The sequence below is a fragment of the Rhincodon typus genome, chromosome 4 (assembly GCF_021869965.1).
Source record: "Rhincodon typus isolate 14 chromosome 4, sRhiTyp1.1, whole genome shotgun sequence".
NCBI lineage: Eukaryota > Metazoa > Chordata > Chondrichthyes > Orectolobiformes > Rhincodontidae > Rhincodon > Rhincodon typus.
Genome location: NC_063335.1, coordinates 90143714 through 90166619, shown reverse-complemented (window position 1 = coordinate 90166619; position 22906 = coordinate 90143714). Strand labels below are relative to the sequence as shown.

The window sequence follows — 22906 nt, the reverse complement described above, 5'->3', positions numbered from 1 at the left end:
TGTTAGGAGGGTTTCTGCCTTACAGGCAGTCCTTTCAGATTCCCATCACCTTCTGGATGAAAAAGATTTTCCTCCCATCCCCTCTAAACCTTCTTCTCATTAGCTTAAATCTATGCCCTCTGGTCATTGATCCCTTCATCAAGAGGAAAGGTTTCTTCCTGTCTTCCTTATCTGTATCCCTCATAATTTTATCTGTCTTAATCATGTCCCCTCTCAATCTTCTCTAGTCTAAGGAAAACAACCCCAGTCTGTCCAACCTCTCTTCATAACTAAAACTTTCCAGGTCAGACAACATCCTGGTAAATTTCCTCTGCACCCTCCAGTGCAACCACATTCCTCCTGTGATGTGGATTCCAGAACCGCATACGCTACTCCAGCTGTGGCCTAACAAATGTTTTATATAGCTGCAGCACCACTTCCCTTCTCTTAAACTCTATGCCTCGACTCATAAAGAGAAGTATAACATATGCCATCTTAACCACTTCATCCATCTGTCCTGATACCCTAACAGATAGATGGGAGAATGTGGTGAGATGAGAAAAATGAGGTCATTGATGTTGAGAAGAAAAAGGACAATTTCCCATGGTATATTTGCATGCATTAGCATCTCATAATTACTTACTCTCGCTTCATCAAATGCAATTCTCCTACACAACAGAGAGAAACTAGACAGTGACAATTCCTGACAGTCAGAGCAGGTATCAGGCAACTCCAGTTTGCCACAGTTTTCATCTCATACGTTGAAACAGATTATACCTCAAGCTATTTGCTTGCTTCCTTAGCACACATACATTTTACACCTTTCTTGCATTTTTCCACTTTGCATCATCATTCAGAACTTACAGGCTCACAGTAGTTCTGTCTTGCCTTGCCTTTTAGCACAGACGCAAAGTCAGGCAACTTGTCATGACCAGCCAAATGGGTGGACGTGATGCTGTCGAACACAATACTCCATCAACATCACACCTGCAGAATTTGCCAGCAGTTTACACAGCAAATGCAGCATGTGCTTCAACCAAGTAGCCATGTGTTATTTAATAAGGGGAGTAATCCTCAGTGAAGTCAAGGGGGGCTTCAATCAATCAGTGGGCATCACCACATTCAGTCAAAGAGCAGCATCTGACCTTAATCAGGCAGCTTGGACGTGGTTAGTCAGTGCCAGTCATTTCTAATCATCACAGTTCAGAGTGTGGGTCACTGTCAGTCCTGCAGTTCCAGTGCAAACACTCGAGTGATTCATGGTACATCCTTTCTGAAGAAGGGTCACTGGACTCAAAACATTGATTCTGCTTTCTCTCCACAGATGCTGCCAGATCTGCTGTGTTTCTCCAGCAATTTCTGTTTTTGTGCATTTTACAGAGAGGCTGTTGAACATATTTTGATCTCAATCACTGATGCTTCAAACGGCATAGAAATTATGCCATGAATATCATCAAGGTAAGTCATGACTGGCAGCAATTTAAAATACTCCCCCTTAAAGGTACATGTCATCAGTCATTACAGCCAGGTTCTGGGAGAGGCAAAAAACAACTGAAAAAGTTCTGGTGCTTTAAAAGAGAAAGAATTCTAAGTTCGCAGACAATGAAAGGTAAACCAGGACATTGCTGACTGTCGGTGCATGGTCTCTTAATCGGTTAATTTATTTTGTGATGATATCTCAGCTAAGAATCAGTCTAGCTTTCTATTGAAGGCATGAAGCTATTAAGGTATTAAGTGTCATAGCTCAGTATCTACATGGCTTCCTGTCAGTTATCTTTCTATTTGCATACTTCAGAATTTTAAAACTTTGCATAAGAAATAGGGAAAGTAGATAGAGCAAGGGTATAGACTAGCACATAATTTTGTTAAGCCCTTCCCTCCCACTGCAGTTCCCTTTTTTATCAAATGAGATCTGATTAATTCTGTTCGATGAATCAGATGATACTCTTTACCTGAAGTAGCCCAGGATAATAACTGCCACAGTTAATGAACATAAGGAAACGGAGTATCCCACGGTGTAAATGAGGTACAGACGATCAAAGATGTCCTGCAAGAAAGTAACGAGTTGTCATAGATTGTGGTTAACCATAGCCAGAAGTCACAAGTAATGCAGAGAGTTGCTGTCAACACCACATCACAGTAATTGAACGAATGGCAGCTTGCGCTACGAGTGGAACGTGTGTGGGCAAGTAACACTGGAGAACAATGTTGAAATCCCTGGGATAGATATGAGTGTGTCCTATCCATCACAGACACAGCAAAACTATAGGACAGTGATTTTATTTTTCAATATATAGAATGAATGCATACATCGCAACAAAATATATTCCTCTGTTGGTTGCTATCTGATTGTTTGTTGCTTTTTCTGCATCTCAATCACTCCTTGATTTACAATCCCAGATCTTACCATATATACAAGATTCTGAATGAACTTCTGGATTTATAATCCCAAATTTCACAGTACGTACAGGACTTTGCAGAAAGTAATAAGATGTCATATGTTGTTGTTAAAAGACACAAACATGCGGACAGAATCAACAGCACATTTTTTTTTAATGCATCCTTTAATGGGATGTGAATGTCACTGATAAGGCCATCAATAATTTTCCATTCCCTCAAAGCCTTTGAAATCATCATCTTGCTGGAGGGCAGTGAGGAGTCAATTATAAGACTAGGTCTTGAGACGCGCTTAGGCCAAACCAGGTGAGATAGCAAACTTTTCTCTTTAAAGGGCATTAGTGAACCAGATAGGTTTACAATCTGTAGCTTTGTAATCATTATTGCTAAGACTAGTTTTATGTTCTTGATTTATTAATTTTTTTTATTTTACCAGTTGCTTTGGTGCGATTTGAATCTCTGTGCCTAGAGAATTATCCTGGGCTTCTAGATTACTAGTCCAGTAACATTATCACCATACCATGATCCCCTAAGCTGACCAATTGACAGTTCACCCTATGAATGGAATGTTGCAGAGGAAGGAATAGTTTCAAAGTTTTATTTCAACTATACAGTCACATAGAAAGATAAGAATTTGCATCTATCATTGTAAAATGAGACATGAAGCAGTTTGCATTATAAAATACTCAAAAATGCTACACATTAAATCAACAAATGTTGTACAACAAAATATATTCCTTTTCAGTTCAGTCTTAGCATCTGTCTGTTACCTATCTCTTTCCAAATATTTCAATCTCTCCAAGGTTCATAACCCCAGATTTCATGGTAATTGCAGAACTTTGAATAAACACCTAGATTTACAATTTTAGTTCTCACATTATATATTGGATTCTGAACTGACTCCTTGATTTATGGTTCATGAGTTGTTGTGTTATCATGCATCCATTTCTTATATTACAAAAATGAATTGCACTTCAAGGAGTTAATTGGCTGTAAAATACTTAGAGGAGTCCTGAAATCAATATAATCACAACATAAGTACCAATCTTTCCTTCTTTGTTTTGTTCTTTTTTTTCTTTCTTTCCTCCTTTCTTTCTCCTAGATTCATAAAGGTGGATAAGGTTTGTTTAAGTGTCATGATCTTTATTTAATTAATATAAAATAATTGAAATTAGTTAAATCGTCAACCTGTCAAAGATGAAAAGAAACAGGCTTCAGGTATCAGTTATACTTTAAAAGAAATCTTATGCTGGAGTACATTGAACGATAGACAATCTGGTGTAATTGAGACATGAAATTCTGTTATTGCAGTTTCAACACATTTCATTGTTGAGATTACCCAAGTGCTACTTTTGCAACTGAACTCATTACAAAAACTCGGCTGAGTTTCGAAAGCTGTTTTCATTTCAGTGAGGGGAGGTTGAGATCACATTTATTTCATTGCATTGAGAAGCTAAACAAAGATTATCTACCCTTGAAGTAATTATTGAGCAGAAGTTTGGTTTACAACAGGTTGACTATTTAATGATATATTTAATCAACATCAATGAGATATATTTTGCTTTATGAAGTTTGTATGAGTGACAGCTGTTGTCGGAAGTGCATTTTCATTTTTATCTCAAGATGACTCCAGAGGTCAGCCCCCGGTTGATATTGGGGTCAGTGGCTATGGGGATGGCATGGGAATATGAGGTGACATAGAAGGTGGCATGAGGATGAGTGAGGAGTAAGAGGGCATAGAGAGTCAGTGGAATCCAGAGTAGGTGAGGGAAAAAAGGATGAATAGTCTTTTATAAAGCAAGGCTAATGTCTCAGAGAAACAAAAACAGGCTTCCTAAAAATCCTGCCTCAGCCTTTACTGACTTCCATCAAATGACCAAACTGCCGCCTGAGGGAACAAGCTCAGCTCAATCACACCCCTGCACCAAATGACCCTCATCCTTCAGCCAGAAATATTACATTGGAAGTTTTTTTTCAATGGCAACATATTTGACAAGTCAGGAGATTCCCTAATTCGAGATTCCCAGCTCTATTGCGTTAATCCAGCCCATAATCTGAGGCTCACAATGCTCTTATGCCTATGAATTGACTCATAGAATAAGAACTTGACTTCTCTCAAGTCTCACATTAATCCATTGGATATTGCCCAGATCTGACATGCTGCAGATAAACCTAAGAGCTGCTACTTTCATCAACCTGACCATCCCAGTGTAATGCTAGATTGGATTAGCTCCAACATTTGTAATGGCTGTTAATAAAAATCCATTTCCCTGATGTTGTGACTGTTGTGTTGAAATGTTTGGGTTCCAACATTTTGCAACAGCATCATTCAGTTAGAGAAGAAGAATCCAATTTGATTTGGTTGGACAGAAACATTAGAAAAATGCATTAGTGGTTCAGTATTGGAAAATCATCAACCAAGAGTTAAATGCAGATCAAAATGTATACATTGCTTTGAAGTGAAAAGAAAATGCGTCAAGGAAGAGTTCAGTGAATAAACTATCGCTGAGGAAACATATTTTCTCAAAGATTTTTGCCTTGCAATCATTAGCATAATTCACAGAATACCAATTCAAGGGAGAAAGAACATTTATATCTTCGGAGAGGAGGGTACTGCTTGTTTGACAAGTGGTCTTTGATTAGTAGGGGAATAATGCACCAATTAATGATGATTGACAGTTAACTGTCAGGCTTTGTTTAAGCATTTAATCACACAGGTTGACTCTGGTTGTCAGTGTATTGCTCTGAGATTTGAACCAGTGAATGACTGCCACCTTTTTGTTGAATTAAAACATGCACCAGAGTCAGAATCCACATTCCAAACAATAAGTACTCTCCTCGCACAGAGTATAAATGTTGTTTTCCCCTTGAATTAGTATTCTTGCAAACTGATGAATGCAAGACAAAAGCTTTGAAAAAAATCTATCCCTTTTTCAACATTGCTCACTTCTGTACTGCCAAATGGCTATTGAATAAATACAAGAGAGCTATAAAGTTAAAAAATATGGTAAAGTTAGAACCATCAATAATACGGAAAATTATTTGAAGTGTAGAAAGTGTAGCTGGGAGCTGGAAAGTAAGGCAAAAGGGCAGCAGGAACATCTTATCTCTGAATTCCCCAAAGTTGCATTGAGACTGATTTTATTGTTTAATCTTTCATGACTAGATGTAGATGCCACTGACTAGGCCAACGTTTGTTGCCCATCTTTAATTATCATTGAGAAAGTGATGGTTAGCCACTTTCTTGTATCACAGTAGTTCATGAGGTGTAGGTACACTCACAGTGCTTTCGGAGGGGAGCTCCAACATTTTGACACAGTGGCAGTGCATGAATGGTGATGCAGTCCTGAGTCAGGATGGTGTGTGGTTTAGAAGGGAACTTGCAGGTAGTGGTGTTCCCATACATTGGCTTCCCTTTCATTTCTAGATTGTTGAGTACGCATGTCTTGATGGTGACTTAGATACACAACATCGTTCTTTCATCATTAGCCGAGTCAAGGTTTGAACAACATTTAAACCTAACAACATTAGCAAAGTACCTTAATTACATGGAATTCAGCAGGTCCAGGAGAAAGTTCACTATCATCTCCTTGAGGGTGATAGGTATAGGCAGTGAATACCAGCCTTGCCAGCAACATCTATATCACAAAAATAAATTACTGAAAGGAAATAAAAGGACTTTAACGAGTATGATAAAGGACCAGTAAATAATATCAAATTAAATAATAAAGGTCTTTGCAAGGACTCAAAATTTAAATATTTACTTTGAGAGTAAGGATGAGGCCAAACAATGGAGTGTATTTTTGAGAGACGAAGTCGTGGTAAGAGTTACTGGGAAAATGTTTACCAATATTTTTAGCAAATGGTGATGCAAGTGGAAACATAACTGTACTGGAGGACATGAACAGTTTCTAAAGAGGAGTATAAGAAGGAATTGTTTGTAAAATGAATTGAGTAACTCAGGATGGATTTTATTATGCCCTGGTTCCATGGATTCAAGATGGTTGTTAGCAGTCAGAGTGGAGATATCGGGGTTTTTATCACAATTCTTCAACAGAATAGAATCCCTACAGTGTGGAAACAGGCCATTCGGCCCAACAAGTCCACACCAATTCTCCAAAGAGCATCCCACCCAGACCCACCCCTTCCCTATCCCTATAACCCTGCATTTCCCGTGGCTAACCCACCTAGCCTGCACATCCCTGAACACTACAGGCAATTTAGCATGGCCAATCCACCTAACCTGCACATCTTTGGACTGTGGGAGGAAACCGGAGCACCCGGAGGAAACCCATGCAGACATGGGGAGAAAATCCAAACTCCGAGCAGACAGTCGCCTGAGGCTGGAATTCCAGGTCCCTGGTGCAGTGAGGCAGCAGTGCTAGCCATCGTGCTGCCTCTTAAACATACAATTTATACAATATGATGCGAGAGCATCTCTGATATAACATTTGTTCAAAAGAGATAGATTAGGCAAAGACAGACTAAACTCAGTTTGGGGTAAACTATTAGAATCTGTACATGAGATCAAATTAGTCAGCATTTCAGAATCAGTTTGTTTACCAAGGACAATCAGCACATCAAAGCATCAAGCTGCATTTTGCAAATTAATAGAGGTTTTGTAAGTGAAAAAGTGGTTAAAACAGACATATGTTGGTAAATTTTCACAAAGCTTTCATAAGGTTTCACAAGTGTTTACAGTATCAGAAGAAATGTAAAACTTGGTTAGATACAGACTAAGCAGTAAATTAGAGTTAGTGAAGAGTGTTGTAAAAGAGCTCAGACTGACAGACGGTTTGATAAAATAGGAATGAACATGTCAGGTTCAATTTAACTAAGTGTGAGGTTGCAAATTTTGGGATAAGGTAGTGAGAATATCTCCACCGGAATGGAGAAATATGAGGGAATTTGAATTATTGGAGTAAAGAACCAAGACATATATGTTGGATGAAAAGCATCTTTCTTCTCAGTTTGGCTCTATAGTATTTGCACTCCTGCATGTCTAAATTTATAATACCCACTGCTCGGAGAATTGGATTGGAGAAAAGGTGGTCATACAATCAGATTTCATAAAATGCTGAACATTGTGGAAGATAGGTGTGGCTAGGCTATTTGACAGATGATAATGGACTTTCTCCTGGACCTGCTGTATTCCATATAATTAAGATACTTTGCTAATGTCATTGGGTTTAATGTTGTTCAAACCTTGGCTCAGCTACAATGAAAGAATGGTGTTGAACATCCAACTTCCAGACATGTAAGATCAGAGGCTTGAAGTAACTTTTATCCTGAGCTTTAACAGAATGAAAGACTCAGCAAAAATATGAACTGCACAACTTATGAGATCATAAGATTAATTCAACTGTAGAAGGCCCTTCAGCCGATTTAATTCCACCTTTCCAAAATACCAACACTAATCATCTCCCTACAACATCACGGGATCGCAGAAGTGTTATGGTGTTGGAGGAGGACATTCAGCCTATAGTGACTTTATGCTTGTTAGATGAGCAGCTCATGTAGTGCCAAACTCTCGCTTTTCCTCCATGCCCTTGCACATTATTTTTATCCACATAGTCATCCAATATCCTCTTGAACGTCTCAATTGAACCTGGGTCTACCACACCTCCAGACAGTATATTCCAAAGCCTAACTACTCACACAGTTAAGCATCATCTTGCTGCTTCTGAAATTTGCTCAACACCTTAGACTCAACAGCCCTTCATGTTTCAGAGATAGTAGGAACTGCAGATGCTGGAGAATCTGAGATAACAAGGTGTAGAGCTGGATGAACACAAAATGTTAACTCATCACAGCTGCTTATCACCCTGTGTAGAAAGTGCATCCACTTTGGGCACACAGCAGCCCTTCTCTCTGAACAATTTTCTGGGGACTGGCAGCCCGATATGTTTTATTAGACTGGAAAAGCCTGTAGATACTGTTACAGATGTATGGATGAGATGCTAACTCAATGCTGGGTAGGAAGGTGAAAGTCCCATTGTATTGCTTGAAGAAGTACAGAAAGTTCTTCCGGTCCTCTCAAAAAGGAAACGTACCCAGTTCTTTATCTTAATGCCGTTTGTGGAAGTTGCTGTTTCAATCATAGTTGCTAAAAATAGTCACCGCAAATATTCTGAGACAATATAAAAATAAAGTTACATTGTAATAAAAATGATTTATGGGGTAAAGTTACCTTTTCTGCAACCTGGTTCATATGTGCAAGGTACCTGGCACATTCTGTGTAATTTGCCCATGTTCGGTTATTGTTTGGTGCAAGCTCCCAGCTCCCATTCACATTACATAGTCGATAAGCATGACCTGGCAATAAAACACATGGAAAGTTAATGCCGAGTGCAGCTTCACCCTTCACTGATGCTGCCAGCTGCTCATTCAATAAGAGAGATTTTTGAGACACAATTCAGTTTGAGGGATGCTCTTTTTGCTGAAAATGGCTTAAAACTGATAGCTAAAGCACAAGCTGCATGAACATTTACAAGTTATTCTCCAGGATTTGATCCCAAGCCTAATAATATAGTGTCTCTCAAATAACAAAGGTGTTAACAGAAATGATGTGAATATTGAAGAGGAGGACCAAGGAGGGGAAATAAATGGCTGCCTAATCAAAGGGAAGGGCAGGGTTTTAGCAAATGTTTGAAATAATAGTCATAGCCTACTAGATATAAGTTTCTTAAAGTCAAATAATTTACTAAATCCCATTTCCAACATGCATCCATGGTCTGTCAGAAAATCTACAATGGGCTAAGAATACTGAGTAGCACGATATCTCAGTAGTTATCACTGCTGCCTCACAGTACCAGAGGCTTGGGTTTGATTCCAGCCTTGGATAACTGTCTGTGTGGAGTTTGCACATTCTCCCTACGTCCGTATAGGTTTCTGCCAGGTACTCAGGTTTCCTCCCGCAGTCCACAGATGTGCAGGTTAAATGGATTGGCCATGCTAAATTGCCCAGTAGTGTCCAGAGATGTGCAAGCTAGGTGAATTAGCCATGGGAACTGTGGAGTAATGGGGTTGGTTGGGGTCTGGGTGGGATGCTCTTTGGAGGGTTGGTGCAGACTCAATGGGCCAAATGGACTCTTTCTGCACTGTAGGGATTCTATGATTCTATAAGGTTTATAGTGAGAATTAATCTCACTTGCACACCTCAGGTTAAAATAGCCCCAAGTTTGGTTTTCTTTTCAAACAGTTCTGAGAATGCACTCGCCCTGACCTTTTACAGGACAATTTGGGACGTAAATGCATAATTGAATGAAAATACCTATTTTCCAATCCACCAGCTAACTTGCTGATCGTACCCAAGAGTTTTATTTATTTAGATTTAATATATTAAGACTTGAAAATCATTCCCACACTTAATATAAAATTAATATTATTCCCTGGAAGCCTTTGCTGCAAAGTTATTAATTGAAGGGAATTGAAGTGGAAATTGCAGAGGCAATGGCTATAACTTTTCAGTCTTCCTTAGACTCGGGGTGGTAGCAGCAGACTGAAGAATGGCAAGCCCTTGTACAGAAAAGGGTGCAAGGTTAAGTTAAACAATTTTAGCCCAATCAGTTTGACTTTGGTGTTGGGAAAACATCTAGAAACAATAATTTGTCATAAAATTAATTTGGGAAACTTGGTCGGCATGGAAGAATTGGACTGTTTCCGTGCTGTCTGGTTCTATGACTCTATGACGCTAAGTATATTGTAGGATTACAACCATCAATAGCTATGTGTTACACGACTATTTTTTGTCTATTGCTTAGCAAATTACTAATAGGTAATTTGTGAAAAAGTTTCTAATGCTCTGTCACTTTTCATAAACAGGCCAATATATCCTGGGGCAGTACAGACTAAATCTTTGATATAGTGCCAAAAAACAGACTTGCAAGCAAAGTTAAAATTCATGGAATCAGAGGGACAGTGTGCTGTGTTAATATGCTACTGGCTGATTGACACTGAGTAATTGTGAATGGGTTTTTATCAAACACATAATAAGATTGAGGAAGAATATACGTCATGCTCCCTGGGGTTAGAACCCTTATTTTTCTGATCTATATATATATGACCTAGACTGAGGTGTACAGATGCACAAATGCAAAAATTGTGAATGACACAAACTTGGAAATATGATCAAATTTTATGAGGATAGTGAGAAATCTCAAAAGAACATAAACAGGCTGATAGAAAGTGCCAGACAAGTGGCTGATGAAATTTAATGTCGACCAGTATGAAATGATTCATTTTGAAAGAATGAAAAGAGGCAATATAAAATAAAAGGTAATATTTCAGAAATGCTGCACAAATCATTGAAGGTTGCAGGTCAAATTGAGAGGAATGGTTAATCGAGTATGCAAGATTCTGGCCTTCAGAAATAGGGTACAGGAGCAAATAAATTATTATGAGCCTACATTAAACATTGGTTGAGTACTAATTAGGGGATTAGACTAAAATTTAGTAGAGCCTGCCAGAGTGGGCATGAATGCAAGGATTTAAAGGGGAAGAGATTCAGGCAACTGTCACCCTATCAATTTCTAGGCATTGAGAAAACTAGCCTCATTTAAATTGGGCAAACAAGGGATCGGTGCAGGAATTCCAATCTTCAGGAATGAAATGTCAATTAATCTCATTAATATGCCACTTGAGAGGAATTATCCCTGGGCCTAACAGGATTTCACTGGTAGTTCAGAGATTTACTGAGACTTACATGGCTTTCCTGTGCCTCCTGAAGACTGTCCAGCTAATTCTGTTGGGGCTGTGTAGGAGGAGTTTCATTATTGCAGGCACTCAATATCAGATTGAGATACCCAGGCATTGGAAAGGCAGAACTGGGATGGAGTGGAGGGGCGCTCTGATTCACTCTTCTGTCCTTCCCTTGGTTGGTTTAGGTTGGCTGGATGGTTGGCTTGCAAACCAGTGTGATGCCAACAGCATGGGTTCAATTACTCCCCTTCCAATGGCTGAGGTTACAGTGAAGGACTTTCCTTCTCAATATCTCCCCTTGCCTGAGGTATGCTGACCCTCAGGTTAAATCACCACCAGTTGTCTCTCTCTAATAAGACAGCAGCCCTACAGTCTGGAAAGACGATGGTGACCTGACATTTAACCCTTTGCAATGTGACCCCATCCCACTCTCTTTCACATGAGGCAAGGGGTTGCAGTGGAGATCCTCTGGCTGGACTTCAGTGTATTATGGCAGCAGACACAGCTCCCAATGTAAGCCAATGGCTGTCTGAAGCAAGATTTCCATCCCACAAGGTGATTTAAATACTGGAAGGCACTTAAACAGTATTAGGCCTGCCCCATGGAATAGATGCTGGGCTCCCACTGATACTCCAAGTGGTGGAGGAGGATCCTGATGTCTCACTAATTTCTGGCCATGGAGTCCACCTTTAAGAAAGATGTGAAGATATTAGAAAGGGTGCAAGAAAGATTGAAAAGAATGTTTTTCAGGATGAGAAATGTCTTTACATGGATGGACTGGAGGAACTGGAACTGTTCTTCTTGGCTCAGAGGGGATTAAGAGGAGACTTTGTAGAGTTGCCCAAACTTATGATGGGTCTAGACAGAGTAAGATTGGAGACATTCTTCCTGTTGGCAGAAGGTTTAATAAGCGACTGGGTCAAAGTGATTGGCAAGACAAGCAACTGAGAAAAATGTTTTTTAGTCATCAAGTGGTTAGAATCTAAAATGCACTGCCAAGATTGTGGTCAAGGCAGATTCAATCATTGCTTTCAAAAAGACAATGGAATAATCTGAACAGAATTCTCTGAGGAGAAAGATGTGCAAGGCTACTTGGAAAAGGAGGGTAAGTGACACCAAATGAGTTGCTGTTATAGACACGATTGGCACAGAAACAACAGGCTGAATAGACTCATTTTGTGCCTTAACTGTTTTATGTTTCAAAATGTAATGGCTAATATACTTCATGAAAATGTCTGACTGTCAGAAAGACATCAAATCCCTCCAACATACTGGCTGACCAGACACGCAGAGAAGCTACCAAATTATTTGCAATCAATGAGAAAATAACTTCCAAGTTTTCCTCACTAGCATTTAAGCAAACTAACATTTTTTTAACATCTCCCTTTTTAACTTGCAAGACTTTCAAAGTCAACGATTAAAGTAATTGTTTACTTTTTTCAAGACAACAAGGTGCAGGGCTGGATGAACACAGCAGGCCAAGCAGCATCATAGGAGCAGAGAGGCTGACATTTCGGGCCTAGACCCTTCATCAGAAAAGGGGGAGGGGAAGAGGGTTTTGAAATAAATAGGGAGAGAGTGGGAGGCGGATAGAAGAGGGATAGAGGAGAGGATAGGTGGAGAGGAAACAAACAGGTCGAAGAGGCGGGGATGGAGCCAGTAAAGGTGAGTGTAGGTAGGGAGTTAGGAAGGGGATAGGTCAGTCCAGGGAGGACGGACAGGTCACGGGGGCGGGATGAGTTTTGTCGGTAGGAGATGGAGGTGCGGTTTGAGGTGGGGGGAGGGGATAGGTGGGAGGAAGAACAGGTTAGGGAGGCAGGGACGAGCTGGACTGGTTTTGGGATGCGGTAGGGGGATGGGAGATTTTGAAACTTGTGAAATCCACATTGATACCATTGGGCTGCAGGGTTCCCAAGCGGAATATGAGTTGCTGTTCCTGCAACCTTCGGGTGGCATCGTTGTGGCACTGCAGGAGGCCCAGGATGGACATGTCGTCTGAGGAATGGGAGGGGGAGTTGAAATGGTTCGCGACTGGGAGGTGCAGTTGTTTGTTGCGAACCGAGCGTAAGTGTTCTGCAAAGCGGTCCCCGAGTCTCCGCTTGGTTTCCCCGATGTAGAGGAAGCCACACCGGGTACAGCGGATGCAGTATACCACATTGGCAGATGTGCAGGTGAACATCTGCTTGATGTGGAAAGTCTTCTTGGGGCCTGGGATGGGGGTGAGGGAGGAGGTATGGGGGCAGGTGTAGCACTTCCTGCGGTTGCAGGGAAAAGTGCCGGGTGTGGTGGAGCTGGAGGGGAGTGTGGAGCGGACAAGGGAGTCACGGAGAGAGTTGTCCCTCCGGAAAGCAGATAAGGGTGGGGAGGGAAAGATGTCTTTGGTGGTGGGGTCAGATTGCAGATGGCGGAAGTGTCGGAGGATGATGCGTTGGATCCGGAGGTTGGTGGGGTGGTATGTGAGGACGAGGGGGATTCTTTTTTGGTTCTTATTGGTTTACTTTTTTCATATCCTTTCTGTGGAAAAATGGTCAAAAATTCTGGAATTCTCGCAACTTAAGTCTGTAATTTCTAACACACTGTGCTTGTAGTGAACATCATGTAACAGCTACTGACCTTGGTGGTTGAAATCATATATGTAATCTGGGCATTGCATTGGCACCAATTTCCCTGGTGGTCCTTCTGGCCAGCAAAGGATCCCATCCCACTGGGGAGCACAGTACCCTTCTGTGAAAAAAAGTATAAAATATGGGTTAGTAAAAAGATACAGTGCATTAAATAAAGCTTGTAGGGATTGATAAAGTATGTAGATCAGTCAGCATCATGCTATGTAGATAAAATAGGCCGTGAGAATAAAACGGATTACACCAGGTTAAATCACATTCTGGACAACACAGAGATAATAAACCAAAACTATTTAGTGTAGGACAACTTGAAAGTCGAACAGGTGCTCACTTATCCGGGGAGATGTTGAGAGCATGAACTTTAAAATGTAAAAAGATAAAGAACAGAAGGTTCTTCAGATAAAATCAGGCAATTATGTGTGTGGAAAATTCAGAAGTTAATAAATCTGATAGAATTGCTAATAACTTGCAGGAAAAGGGAGAAGTGGGTACTGTGGATGCATTGGCATAATAACATCAAGCTTATCTCATATAATTAATCACAAACAGACACAACATATCTCTATAGCTCTAAATAGTTTTGATGATTCTGAATATTGTGAGAAATCAGAAGCCTCAGTTCCTGAGCTCCAGTGTGATGGGGACTGATTTTAACCACTTGAATATTGCATCGGCTTGTCTGAACATTTATAAACTAATCAAATTCCCTGATCCAGATCTTCTGATTGGAAGATAGTTGTTGTAATGACATACCCTGAAAGATATGCTTTGGACCGCTTAGAGAAGGTCCCGATGCACCTTTTGCTTGAAATTGTCTGGCAAGTTAAATATCTGACGGTAATTATCCATCATGTGGGACCCTCCAAAAATGTCTCTGATTCTGAGTTAGACTCACAAACTACAGGGAGTTCTGCCTTAATTAACTGAATAGTTACCCAGAAGAGGTAAGAACAATTAAAACCTGCTCTAACTAACTGACCATCTCCCTCCAATTCCCCAATTGCTGCTCCTCAGACGTCACCCATCCAACCCAATACAGCACCTTACCCAACCTGACAACCACAGAACCCAGAAAACACTCAACCTGAAAACACCCTGCCGTAACATCCAACTTGATCCAACACCTTCTGAACACCTCCTTCTGAACACCCAACCTCGAGTGGTCCAACATACATATAAGACGATAATATATTGGAGCAGAAGTTGGTCATTTGGCCCATCGAGTCTACTCTGCCATTTAATGAGCTCATGGCTGATCTGAAAATCTCAACTCCGTTTTCCTGCTTTTTCTCCATAAACCTTGATTCTCTTACTGATTAAAAATCAATTTCAGTATTGAGTATACCCCAATTCAACACATCCCAAACCCAACTGGGCACCCTCTTGACCTGACCCCCCTGAGCCTACAAGCCTCCAATCACCCTCAACCACCATTAGCACATCCTGCCAAATCATCTCCCAACTGAATCACCCACAATGCTGCCCTGCCTTGGATGAAAATAGCAACAGGCCTATTTACAGTGTACAGAAAGATCTAAATAAAAACTGAAAGAACTGCAGATGCTGTAAATCAGGAACAAAAGCAAAGTTGCTGGAAAAGCTCGGCAGGTCTGGCAGCATCTGTGAAGGAAAAAACAGAGTTAACATTTCGGGTCTGGTGACCTTTCCTCAGAACTAGGATCTATCCTTGTGACAGATTACTTATCTAAATTTTCCATTGTTCATCAACATAGCAACACAATGAGTAGACCCATCACTGACATGATGCATGCTATTTTCAATTTATTTGGTGTCCAAGAACAAGTTGTATCTGATAAAGACTGCAGTTCACTGACAAACCAATCCAGTATGTATGCCATTTGGGGAGGGATCCATCTCACATTATCATCCTGCTGTCCAAGCTCAAACCATCTAGTTTGGTAAATGGTACATACTATCAAATCAATGATCATCACCTGTCAAGCAACAAAATAATATTTTCACATTGCATTGCTGCATTTTCATGAGAAGGGGTTACCATTCCTGGCATAACTTATACCTGGATGGTAAGTGTGAACGATCTTGCCCAGCAACCAATTCCCTAGCTACTCTGAGACTCATGGTATTCATTGTCAAAGACAGAGCAGAATGAAAGAGATAAGACCAGTAAGAAGGTAGAGGGCTAACGCGACTATGTATTGGGCAGAGAGTGGGAGTCAAAAATACAAATACAAGTACTTGGATGCCAACAAAGGTTTCAAGCAGCCCAGATTATACAAAGTCAGTATTGATCATGGTGCTACCCTGCAAAGGACCAGAACCATGATCAGGCCAATTTACAGCATGACAATCATGCATGAATACTGTGAGAAGAATAACTCCAATGATAACAACTGGGCAATAATGTTGAGTGACAGCAACCAGCAGCAAGATAACAAAGTTGTCAACCACAAACACCTGAACACAACACGTACCTCTTCGGACAGATGCACGGTCATCAGATTAGGATAAGTTATCAAACCATCAAAGGTTTAGTTATAATCATTAATTTTTGTTTTACTGTTTTAATGTTTTACTGTACAACTATTAAACTAACAATACATGGTTTGTACATCCATGTATACTTGTTTGGGATGTTTTCTTTGTTAAAAAAGGTGGATATTGCATTCTATCTCAGCAGTTCAGTATACCTTTAAGAGACATTGCTGTATCATAACACGTGAACATAGGGTATGAAGGTATCATTCTTAACTGGCCCCTTAAGTGGGACCACTTGAAATATGACACTTTGTTGGAGGCATGCTACTGTTTATAACCAAACATTTTGTTAACAAACCAGACAAGGGACTATGATTGTAATATATGGTTTTAATAAATGTAAGTTGATATATACCATGTTACCCACATAATTACTCATCTCAATAAGCTTTGCATTAGCAGTTGGGAGGGAGCACATCCTGAACGAGGCACAGCCAGAATTTGGAGCACAGTGGGAATTCATTTCAGAGAGGAAGTGAGGAAGAGGTACTCTTTGTTTTTTTGTGGTTTATAGTTTGTAAGGTATATATTTGATAGTAATGAGGACCAGGGAGTAATTGATATTATAAAGTATTAAGCGTCTCCCAAAAGGTTTAATTTAAAGTGGTAGGTCATGCCAAAACTGTGCTTTGCTCTTCCTGCTCTATGTGGGAAGTCGGGCAGAAAGAGTCTCCAGTTACAACTTCTGAAAGCATGGGCTTTGGAACAACAGCAGCAGCTAGGGACACTCCAGCAGCTGGACCATCCATAAGGCAGAGAGTATCCTGAATAACATGATGGAGGTGGTCATACTGCATGCTAAGACTTCACAGGCAAGAAGGGAATGGATGACCGCCAGGTGGTACAAGAGGATTAGGCAGGAAATACAGGAGTCTCCTGTGGTTATTCCCCTGCAAAACAGGCGTACACTTTGGATACGGGGAGGGGAATGTCCTCTGGGGGAAAGCAGCAATGTTAAATTTATTGCACCATTATTGGTTCTGCTGTACTGGAGAGAAAGACAAAGTGTGGGAATGCAATAGTTATGGAAGATTCAATTGTTAAAGGAATAGACGGGCACTTCTGTGAATGCAAGCGAGACTCTGGGAAGGTATAATAAAACAAAGCACTGCAGATGCTGGAGTTCTTAGACAAACTAAACAGAAATTGTTGGAGAAACTCAGCTGGTAACAATGTTGTATTAATGCAAAATATATACAAGAATGTTCTGTCCAGTAATGCACAACGAATTACTGTTTAATAAACACAGAGATCTGCCACCATAATGTCAGCCTTGTCTTCAGCAGGGTATTTGTACCTGATGTAGCACCACTTATCATAGCACCCGTAACATAAAACTAGGCATAAAAACATAGAAAATAGGAGTTAGAGAAGGCCATTTGGCCTTTTGAGTCTACTCTGCCATTCATTACAATCATGGCTGAGCATCCAACTCAATAGCCTGTTTCCTCTTCTCCCCAATATCCTTTGATCCCTTTGGCCCCATGTCCATTCCTCAGACATTATGGGAGGCTGGGGAAGAAATTGCAGTGGCCCTTGCAGACAGTTTTGTTTCATCTTTAGCCACTGGTGAAGTTCCAGGAGACTGGAGGATGGCTAATGCTGTTGCATTGTTTAAGAAAGGTAGCAAAGACAAGTCAGGGAACTGCAGGCTGGTGATCCTGACATCAGTGGTAGGCAAGTTATTGGAGAGGATATTGAGGGACAGGATCGACCAACATTTGGATAGTCAAGGTCTGATTAGGGATAGTCAGCATGGATTTGTGTGCAGGAAGTCATGTCTGACAAATCATTTCGAGTTTTTCAAAGAGGCAACCAAGAGGATAGATGAGGGTAGGGCAGTGGATGTTGTCTGTACGAACTTTAGTAAGGCCTTTGACAAGGTCCCACACGGCAAGTGTGGTCATGAAGGTTAGGTTGCATGGGATTCAGAGAGATCTAGCTAATTGGATTCAAAATTGGTTTGATGGTAGGAAGCAGAGGGTGATGGTTGAAGGTTGTTTCTCAGACTGGAGGCCTGTGACTAGTGGTGTTCCACAGGGGTTGGTGCTGGAACATTTGTTATTTGTTATTTACATAAATGATCTGGATGTGAATGTACAAGGCATGATTAGTAAGTTTGCAGATGATACAAAATTAGGAGGTATCATTGATGGCGGGGAAGGTAATCAAAAATTATAGTGGGATCTTGATTGGATGGGGAAGTGGGCTGAGGACTGGCAAATGCAATTCAATACAGATAGTTGTGAGGTGCTGCACTTTGGAAAGTCAAACCAAGGTAGGACTTATACAGTAAATGGTAAGGTCCTGAGGAGTGTTGTGGATCTAGGAGTACAAGTACATAGTTTGTTGAAAGCGGCGTCATATGTGGACAGGGTGGTAAAGAAGGCATTTAGCATGCTGGCCTTCATCGGTCGAGGCATTGAGTACAGGAGTTGGGACATTATGTTACAGTTGTATAAGTCATGGGTGAGGCTGCACTTGGAGTACTGTGTACAGTTTTGGTCACTCTGTTATAGGAAAGACATAGTTAAACTGGAAAGTGTGCAAAGAAGATTTACGAGGATGTTGCCAGGACAAGTAGGCCTGAGTTATAGGGAGAGGTTGGCCAGGATAGGACTTTATTCCTTGGAATGTAGGAGAACAAGGGGTGACCTTATTGAGGTGTATAAAATCATGAGGAGCATAGATAGGATGAATGCATATTCTTTTTCCCAATGATGGGGAATTGAAAACTAGAGGGCATAGGTTTAAGGTGAGAGGGGAAAGATTTAAGAAGGACCTGAGGGGCAACTTCTTCACACAGAGAGTGGTGCGTATATGGAATGGGCTGCCAGAGAAAGTGGTTGAGGCAGTTGCATTAGCAACATTTAAAAAAACATTTGGATAGGTACATGGATGGGAAGGGTTTAGAGGGATATGGACCAAATGAGGGCAATTGGAACCAGCCGAGTGGGCACCATGGTCAGCATGGACCAGTTTGGGCAAAGGGCCTGTTTCCATACTCTAAGACTGTAAGTGCTATTTCCAATTCCTTGTTGAAGTCAAGCAATCTTTTGGCCTTGGCTCTTTTCTGTGATAGCAAGTTCCACAGGCTCATCAATCTCTGGGTGAATAAATTTCTCATCTCAGTCTTAAGTGATTTACCCGATCTCCTTAGCCTGTGACCCCTGGTTCTGGACTCCCCCATCATTGGGAACCATTCTGAAGAAGGTTCAATGGGCTCTAAACATTAACTCTGTTTCTCTCTCTATAGATGCTGATGGTGAAAGCTGGGGAGATTCCTAGTCAGCTGTGATGGAGAGAATTTTGGAGCTCCACCCACCACTATCCACAGCTCCGGACTACAATATTAGTGTAAAAACTGTACACTTGCACAGTAACTCAGTTCCCTGTGTGAACTGAGACACACCACATTGAGTATTAATGGATATAACACTTGCATATATAATACAGTAAAACACAAGTGAAACACAACATTTCAATAGATGACTGAGTTGAACTATGTGATCTTATCCCAGCCTGATGCAGCACACTGAAGAGTGGAGGGACAAAAAGTCAGCAATGATAAAAGTTAAAGAAGATTTTACAGAACCAAGCTCCAAAATAGTCCTACCAGCAGTATGAGGTTGCTGCCCATTTAAAATTTACTGAAAATGTTATTTTCCAGATTCTCCTAACTTAAAGAAAAACAATCTTGAATTACAAAGATTTCAGTAAACAAGAAAGTTATTTTTGGCTGTCCTGCTTCAGAGGCCCAGGTCTCTATGATCCTGCTCTCTCAGTCAGGCCCAGCCCATAAGCTAGTGTGGAGTTTTACTTACTGTCTGAAAACAGTGCTGTGTTAAACTGGTGACACACTGTCATCCAGAGAAGGAAATAAAAGGATATTGTGGTATGTGGGAATAAAATATTCTTCGAGGCTAATTTTAGGTGTTTGGATGACAGCAAGCAATGGTAACCTGGTACACAGAGCATGCTTCTGTGTAGCAGAGAAACTTGAAACAAGGTCGGGAATGTTTGCAATAAAATTCAGTACACAGCCCTGACCACATTGCTAAAAACAGTCATCCCACAATTCCCTGGGGTCATTGCCCATAGGTTCCAGCTATCACAGACAAGACTTTTTTTCTTATCTATGGAGCATATAGCAATTCTAAATGATTTATTTCCCTGAGTTTGATGAATATTATGTGCCCTCTCTTGTGTGAGATGGTACTTCTGGGGATTGGAATGGTTTTTCTGTCTCTCAATCTGATACACCATACCATATCTCATTGGAATAGCAGTTGATTGATGTAGGAATACTGATCCAATGTGAACATGTCCACCACCCCTGACCCCCTTCATGAAGCATCAATATTTTATGTCAGTTTGGGCATGTAACTTGGAGATACACTCTTGACAAACAATCATGGACAGTGTTGTAACTAGATGACTGATTCAAGTCAGATTGCCTTGATCAACAGTGTACAAAAGAACAGTACTTCTGAAATCATTCTAATTTGTTAAGCATTTTTCAGTTACTATTAGAAAATAACAAACCAATGTTTAAATCAGAACCCGTTAAAGACTGCTGCGTCGACTAACTTGCTTTTACTGAAAATACAGTAGAACCACAGGCTCAATTTTAATTAGACTGGTAATCGGGCCCAGCCATTAAGATTGTGTAAAGAAAGCAGTTGATCTTGTTGATGTTTGTGGGATCTTGCTTTGTGGAAGTTGGCTGCTGTGATTGCACTGTTACTGAATCCTACAAAGTATCTGGGGAGGTCCTGAAGTTGCAGAAAGTATCATACAAATACTAAACCCTTTGTCTCATTATATATGAACTATATAAAGAACAATTTTTTTAGTTCAACAAATACTTTTGTCCTACATCAATTTAAGCCAGCAACTTGCCTACCTTAAACATTATTTTGAAGCAAATATCACATAATTCTTAGACTCGATTCGCACTGCTCACCGCCCACAGAAGCCACTGAAGTAGTGACATCTGCCAAATAAGCCATTTTTTTCTGCACTTGGTGGCATGAATCAAGTTGACAGGCAGGAGGATGAGGCACTTTGCCAATTCAGCAGAGACAGTTTTCCCACCTGCCCATCCCCCCATCTTCCTCTCACCCTCTTTCTGCACAACCTCTGAGAAGCCTTGCTAAGCTGGCAAAAAGGAAAGATCACTCAGTGCCTCTTAGAAAAATAAACAATAATAAACTATGGAATGTTTCACAGCAAGGTTTTACACATCACTAAAAGGTTGAGCTCCTTCAGCAAGCAAACAACTCAGAGCCAATTTTATTATTTAATGACTTAGGTTCAATAGGCTGCCCTGTCTCACTGTCTCAGCTTAGTCGCTTCTGCCACACTCCTCCAAAGATGCGAAAGGTGCTCAATCTCAACTAAACTGACTCCTTCAAATTTTTGCCCCTTCATTTCTAACTCACGTTAAGGTGATCCAAGGTGATCCTGGCCCACAGACTCACTGAAGTTCAAATTCAACTCTGCACGGTGAGCTTTGTCAGCTAAGGAAGAGTAACTCAGTTAAGCCGACAACTGGGTAGGCACATTTCCGATAGATGATGGCTCAATCGGAACTGAGAGGTACAAAGGTCAAAATAGAGCATCCCATTACCACGTTGGTGCACATGTTTCACAGCTCGTGTAACTGGACACACATTTTACATTTTCTAGCACCATTTACACATTGTTCCCTCGTCCAGGGATTCTCAGAAGTTTCACAGTGGCTGCCACAGTGGACACATTACATATGATCTTATGGCCAAATCCATTGTTTAATCACTTACTGTGACAGCCATGGTTCAGTGAAAGGCACTCTTGCCTCTGAGTCAGAAGATTGTCAGATCAAATTAAGATACAGAAGTTTGAGGTGATGCATTTTTGGAGAGGGATAGGGAGAAGCAATATAAATTAATGGCACAAGTCTGAGACATGTGCAGCAAAAGAGGGATCAGTTACAGTTGTATAAGTCATGGGTGAGGCTGCACTTGGAGTACTGTGTACAGTTTTGGTCACTCTGTTATAGGAAAGACATAGATAAACTGGAAAGTGTGCAAAGAAGATTTACGAGGATGTTGCCAGGACAAGTAGGCCTGAGTTATAGGCCTGAGTTATAGTCTTTGAAGGTGACAAGTCATATGGTGAGTATGGTTAGGATCATAAATAATATTATGGATAGATACATTAAGGACAAATACAGGAAATCTATGCCACACCTATATAAAGCTCTGATTAGGTCTCAGTTAGAGTACTGCATTCAGGTCTGGTAACCAGATTTTAGAAAGAGTGTGAGAGTCTCGAAAGAGTGCAGAAGAGGTTTACCAGAAGGTTCCAGGCAGGGGGGATCTTTAGTTACGAGATTAGATTGAAAACAAAAGGGATTTCCTCCTTGGAACAAAGATCATTGTGCAGAGATTTGATAAATGTATAAAAGAGTGTGACAGGTTTAGATAAGACAGACAAGGATTGTGAACTTTTGGAATTATCTGCCATAGGGCTGTGAAAGCTCATTGTTTGAGTAGTTTAAGGCAACGATTGATAGATTTCTGATTACCAGTGGGGTACAGTATTATGAAGATGGGATGAATAAAGGACATTGAAGCATTCGATCAGACATGATTACGTTGAAAGGCAGGGCAAGCTTGACAAGCTGAATGGTCTATTCTTATTTGTAA

At 40.7% G+C, this 22906-nt stretch overlaps 1 protein-coding gene across 1 annotated transcript in view; it reads right to left on the bottom strand.

Annotated features, from left to right (window-relative positions):
* Nucleotides 1-22906, bottom strand: part of pth1r (parathyroid hormone 1 receptor) — a 107716-nt gene that overhangs the window by 31620 nt on the left and 53190 nt on the right. The window contains exons 3-5 of the mRNA XM_048596029.1: nt 13690-13800; nt 8567-8691; nt 1932-2026 (exon numbers count right to left, since the gene is read on the bottom strand). Coding sequence (XP_048451986.1) covers nt 1932-2026; nt 8567-8691; nt 13690-13800 — 331 coding nt within the window. The remainder of the gene's footprint in view (nt 1-1931; nt 2027-8566; nt 8692-13689; nt 13801-22906) is intronic.